This window comes from Cyprinodon variegatus, unplaced genomic scaffold (assembly GCF_000732505.1).
Source record: "Cyprinodon variegatus isolate N-32 unplaced genomic scaffold, C_variegatus-1.0 Scaffold30, whole genome shotgun sequence".
Taxonomy (NCBI): domain Eukaryota; kingdom Metazoa; phylum Chordata; class Actinopteri; order Cyprinodontiformes; family Cyprinodontidae; genus Cyprinodon; species Cyprinodon variegatus.
In genome coordinates, this window is record NW_015150483.1 from 1,235,123 (window position 1) to 1,241,122 (window position 6,000).

Sequence of the window (6,000 nt, forward strand, 5' to 3'; positions counted from 1 at the left end):
AAGAAATAAATAAAATAAATAGGCATGGAGATATAGCTGTAGTGTGCAGTGAGGCTCTCTTCCTTTTTCTACCTAAATTTTTTTCCTTTTTCTTCCTTAAAATCCTTGTGTGCAAACCTCCATTTCGTAAGACTGTGTCTGTTTTCCACAACTACGGTTCGGCAAGCCCTAGGTCTCCTTTCCTCATACCTGCAGTTTAGTCCAGCCAATCGGATTCAAAGATTGGAACAGGCTCACGGGCATGTTTGAATACGAACAAGGCTGTGAGATGTTTAGAATTCCCTCCATGGTGTAGCGCTGTGGGCCATACGGAGAGTTCCCAGGGTTTTTTTGAGCTGAGAGCAAAGGGTGGGGTTTGAGGAAAAAGCTGGGCACATTGGACAGCATGGAGCACTGAGCTCAATCGTGGCACAGGATCAATACTTTGAGCTCCAGGATTTAAGCTTGAATGAGGGTAGGAGTTGGTCCCTTGCAGAAACATTTGAAACTATGAACTTCATCTCATTTTATTACATTAAACCACAAACTTTACTGTTGTAAATGTACCAAAGTGGAGCTGGGCCACCTTTTAAATCCAAAGGGCAAGTTTGACCTAATTTCTTGCTAGATTAAATTTGTTGCAAAACCCATATGCTATATTTTTCAAAAGAAATGAAAGATTTAATTTTTTCTATGTTTCAGGTATACCCACATTAGTATGTTTATTCTTTTTAAGCCAAGAGGAAAAAAATAGAAACTTGCTACCAGCTTTTTTTTTTTTTTACCTTTATTTTGAAGCTTAACGACATTAAAAACAAAAGAACCATGCAAATAGAAAATACCACAATGTTCCCACTTAAGTAGTCGAGCTTTAGCATCTCTACACAACAGGCAGTGGAAGTAGGCTCCACTGGCCAATCAGATGTTTCCCATGCAGAGTTTAAATTCGTGGCCTTAAAGCTGGTGAAGGAAAAATAAAATCCCATCATCTCATTTGTCCTTCGAGTTCACAAGTGTGTAGATTTCAAGTTTCTGAAAGGTTTCAGAGAAATGTTTGCTCTCGCAAGGCTTGCTGTTGCAGATTAGTCTTAGAAAGTCATGGTTTGACTCAAAAGAACTGTTCTCAGACTACAGAGCGTCTCTTTCATCATGCATGAACAAGCAACAATGATTGCCTCACACGTCTCTCAAGTTTGAAACTATCACAAAGCTTCACCACAGACAAAAATACACGTTTTGCCGAGTTTTAAAACTGGAAGGAAGGAAAAAGAATTTAAGAAAACCTACTTTTGCCCCAAAATACTCTAATTAGCACCAGTGCAACTGTATCAAATTCACTCTGTATGCTGCTTTGGAAAATACAATGTGGCTCCTATTTAGTATTCACTGAGTCAACTTCCCTTGTGGTGGCCTTTGATTGTGGGTCTGTGTGTGTGTCTCTGTAACCATGTGAACATGCTCATCATGAGGGAAAAGGTGTTGCCGTGTTACCGTACCATTGCAGTAATCTGGGCCCCGCTGTGAAGCCCGGTACAGTAGCTCATCTATGCGCTGATAGATTGTTGAGAAATACCCGCTCTGTTAGATGAAAAACGATCTAGTCGTGCTTTGATGGCTCAGGGTCTGAACCTGCTGCTGCACAAGCCTCCCCCTAACTCATTTATCACTACTGGCCTTCTGTGTTTGCCTACCTGCAGAGATGCATGCAGATAAAGCTGGGTGAAAGGTCGGGGGGATGAGTAAAGCGTAACTGGAGGGCAGGAGCAAGAGTTGCAGATGTTGGACTATATCTCTCCTCTTCAGTTTGAGCTTCTGTGTGAAACCAGTGGTTAGCCTTGTAGTCCGCCTTGATGTTGTCATGGTTTGTTGTTGTTGAAATAAATTTGCTGCTAGAGATGCATGTTTAACTGGAAGTACTCTCCACTTTAGATTCAGTTGCAGCACTTCCATATTTGGGCTGAAAGTCAGCCCAGTTCAGAGATGATCTCTAATGAAGCTGAAGCTTTTTAATGGATGGAGATGTGTGGAGAGGTGGATCTTTAACAGTGGCTCTCAGAAGTCTGCACACTAAGTATAAAAAAGCAGACCATGATCTAAATTTTTCAAACATAATTTGTCTTTAATCTTGTAATATTAAACTGACCAATAGATTATTTAGAAAGATAAACATGAAATCCAAATAGGTGTTATAACCTGGTTGATTAAGTGTGCACACTTAATCAGGAGTCTATTAGTGTCTCAGTTAAAATCCCTTTTATGCCTCACCTAGGTTTTCCAAAACCTCTAAGTGGAGAGAACGACTCTAGTCGCCTGCGCTCCTGAGCTGACCACACAGATTATCTGTCAAAGGTGTCTGGCTAGGCCTTATCAAAACTTACATTTTTCACTCAAATAGTTTTGTTGTTGTTGCTTTTGATGACTTTATGGATTTAGACTGCTGCTGAAAAGTGAGGCCTCTTTCTGGTTTTAGGGCATTTAGAAGTCTTGGTTATTTCATGCTGATGCCACCACCGTTTGGCAGTGTGGGTATGGTCTTTCTTTCATGTTGCTCGTTGTGGTTTTTGTGTCAAACTGACCTTTTCAAATGGTAACCCAAAGACCAAATTGGGTTTTATTACATCAGTACATATTCTTCAATCGTGTTAGAAGTTTTACCCAGCCATGAATCTTTATTTGAAATAAAACCGTCTTGTTATTCCTACTCTATTAGTCCAGACACATGGAGACTACAGGAGATAGATTTTTCATGTAAAATACATGCGTTGCTGAACTTCCTGCAGCTTATTTAGCGCTGCTTCTGGCCTCCTCCCTGTGAAGTTTCTGTCCTGTGTTTTTTTTTTTTTAAGCAGTTGTGGAGAACATCCTGTTTTAATATTGTCAGTGTTGCTCCATGTTGTTTTTAAATAATTGATATCTATAGTATGGTGTCAAATAAATACACGGCTGACTTTTTATGTGCCTTGTTCCTGTTCAATTCCTCTGTACAGCAAAATCACTTTAATACTTTGTGACACCACCTTAAATAAGAAAATGTCAGGAAATGGAAACGCATTCATCCTTTTCTGCTAATCCCAAATAGAAAATTCTGCCACTTGACAATGCATTTTGCTAAATTAGTTTTTCTCTCCTTGCCTCTCTCCTCTTCCAGGCCTTTGGTAACGCTAAGACGGCCCACAACAACAACTCCAGTCGGTTTGGTAAATTCATCCAGGTTAATTATCTGGAGAGCGGAGTAGTGCGAGGGTGAGTAGTCAACAACATTTAAAGTAAGCTCCTCTCTTTGGCTTCCTCTAGCTTGCAGCCAAATGTCTTCCTCCTTCCTTTTTTTTATGGGCGGTCATGTGGTTCTCATTGTGCATGTGGGATTGAAACTTGGAGGTTCTTCCTTTTTGTCTGCACTCCAATTCTGGTTTAGAAGCTGCATCAAAGTATGGTCAGATGGGTCACTTCCTTATTTCCTCATTAGGACAGGAGAGAACAGCCACCTTAAATTAGCAGAGAGCTTTCAGTGCCATTTTTCAGATTCACATCATTGTTAACATTGCATGTAGAAACAGCTGCTCGGGGCTGAAATAAGTGGGCTTCCCCACCTTTGTTACCCCTCTATGGCACCTGGTGCCCTCCTGCTTTTTTAGATTGTTTACCCTCAGAAAGGTCTTCAGCTCAGCCTGCAGAGTCCGTTTTAAAAGGCTGAGACTTTTTTTTAGCTCAGACGGAGGCTTGTGAGACGATGAAATGCACATTATGGTCATTTCAAAGACAGCAGCTTTGGCTAACAGCTGCTGTCTGTGCTTGTGTGACTCTTTAAATCTTTAGAGACGGGGAGCTATATTAGAATAGACCCACCGGGCCGTCAACCCTTCTCACAGTAGGCTTTACAAAGGCTGGCTTTCTGAATACCCATCTCCGCTATGGCAGCCGCTCAATAGAGAAGATTTAGAAAGGCAGGCTTCCCTCTACACACTCAGCGTTTTTATGCTTATTCTGGGTTTCTGTATAAGAAATCAGAGGCCATATCTCCCTTTATCATGTCACACTAGCTGTTTTAGTCCTTTTTCTACTCTCTTTTCTCTGCCTGCCTTTGGGACTTTTTTATTTTATTTAAAGTGCTTAACAAAAGCCTTTTTTCCCCCTCTAAAATTTTCAAAATTTTTCTTATTTTTAGGATTTTTATGACCAGTGTTGGTGGCTTTGTTCGATGTGGGGGACAGGGGCAGATCTTTTTATAGAGAACATTAGTGAACAAACAGCTTGCTAAAAGCTATGACTAGTCAGGGATGAATGAATGTAGAAGGTTAAAACAAGACTTCACCATCCACCTAAACTGCAGAGCCAGACAATGTAAACATTAATCAGTAAAAAGATTCTTGTTTAACTCTGGAGGAGCTGCAGAGATCCTCAGCTCAGCTCTTGATCTGTATTTTTATAGCACCAATTGTGATTGAAAAATAGAGCTACCACACACTGTGAACCATGGTGGTGGGGGACCTAAATGTAAATGCGTTTCACAGTATATAGTTCTTTGAAAACCACTTCACAATCATGCACTTCTTGGTGTTGGTGTGTCGCAAAAAAGATGCATCAACGTTTGTGTTTTATGGCGAAAAAGTTTGTAAACGTTTTACCATGGAAATATGTTGAAGTGTTGAAGCTGCTTACATTACATTTTACATTAAGGTTCAGGATTTTCCTTCAGGTTCTATTTATACAGCAAGTTTTAGGACCTTTATAATCTATTTAAATTAATAATAAAAATTTTCATTGAAATGTCTTTTTTTATGCATTAAATGTTCTGGATAAGTGACTTTCGACATCTTATGCTCTAACTGGCTTCAGATGTATTTATATGTGCGACTTAATCTGAATTCCTATCTGGGAATGCTTTCTCAAAGGTTTGAAATGTTATCTCTGTAATTTTAACTTGTCATACTCGACGCTGAACGGAATCCTGCTGTTTTGTCTGGAGTCGAGAAACTTGCAACACATCACACGCCAACATAGCAGTGTTTATAAACTATCAGTATGTGAAGATTTTTTCGTGTTGTCTGTATTTAAGGTTGCATTTTTGGTAGAAGGACACGACCAAGTTTCTCACAGTAGGGCTCTATTCTTGGTGTGTCACGAGGCCTGGCGTCAGTGTTGTTTTTACTTGGCTATAGAGAAAACAAGTTAGACATATAAAATCTGATTTAGGCTTTATGGCCTCGGGTCGGTCGGTTTGTTAAATACCACCACTTTTAAATCTACAACCCTCTTGACTGCATGCGTGTGGAATTTTAATGTTTTGGTGTATGCTTCTTTATAGTTTATAATGAGCTTCGGAGTGCATGTAGCGGTTTCTTTGTGCTCTTATTGTTCAAATCATCTTTATTATTACGAGCTGACTTTGACTTTGACACACAGCAAACTAAAATGTCTTCATTCTTCAGTTAGTAATTCTCCTTTTTTATATTGCCTCTTCCTCACACTTTCTCACAGGGCCGTGGTGGAGAAGTACCTCCTGGAAAAGTCTCGTCTGGTCTCAAGAGAAAAGAACGAGAGGTAAGGAATGAACTGGGGGTGGTATCGACCCTTCACCCTTAATGCTGAATGTTCATCAGGCCGTCTGGATAAACATGAGATAGGTTTTTTTTTTTTTATTCTTTCCCACTCAGCAGACCCTGATGGTTAAATATGAAGTTCCGATGGAGTCTAGTCATCTGCTGGAACACTTACACACCCACACTCCTTTTCTCCAGCATCCACCAACTTAACATATTTGACATACAGAAGACTTGCAAGAGAAAAGCCTTGAAGTAAATGTATTAGTTATTGCAGTAGCGTCACCTCTCACCAGAAAATGAGAAAATGTTCTAGCTTATTCACCAAAAACTCCCAAAAAACAAAAGAATGTTATTTCAAAGAAACTGAAGGTTAAGCTGTAGATTTCCCTAAAATATGATGCATTTATCCTCTGGATAAATTGACTCAAATTTAAAGTGTGATTTATTCATTTATTTTTAAGTACGTGGATGTTTCTAC

General features: G+C 39.7%; 1 protein-coding gene across 8 annotated transcripts in view; it reads left to right on the plus strand.

Moving 5' to 3' along the window:
- Positions 1-6,000, plus strand: part of myo9b (myosin IXB) — a 66,422-nt gene that overhangs the window by 36,211 nt on the left and 24,211 nt on the right. For all 8 annotated transcript variants that reach the window (XM_015399512.1, XM_015399519.1, XM_015399534.1 and 5 more), the window contains exons 5-6: positions 3,128-3,222; positions 5,458-5,520. In XM_015399512.1, the coding sequence (XP_015254998.1) occupies positions 3,128-3,222; positions 5,458-5,520 (158 nt within the window). The remainder of the gene's footprint in view (positions 1-3,127; positions 3,223-5,457; positions 5,521-6,000) is intronic.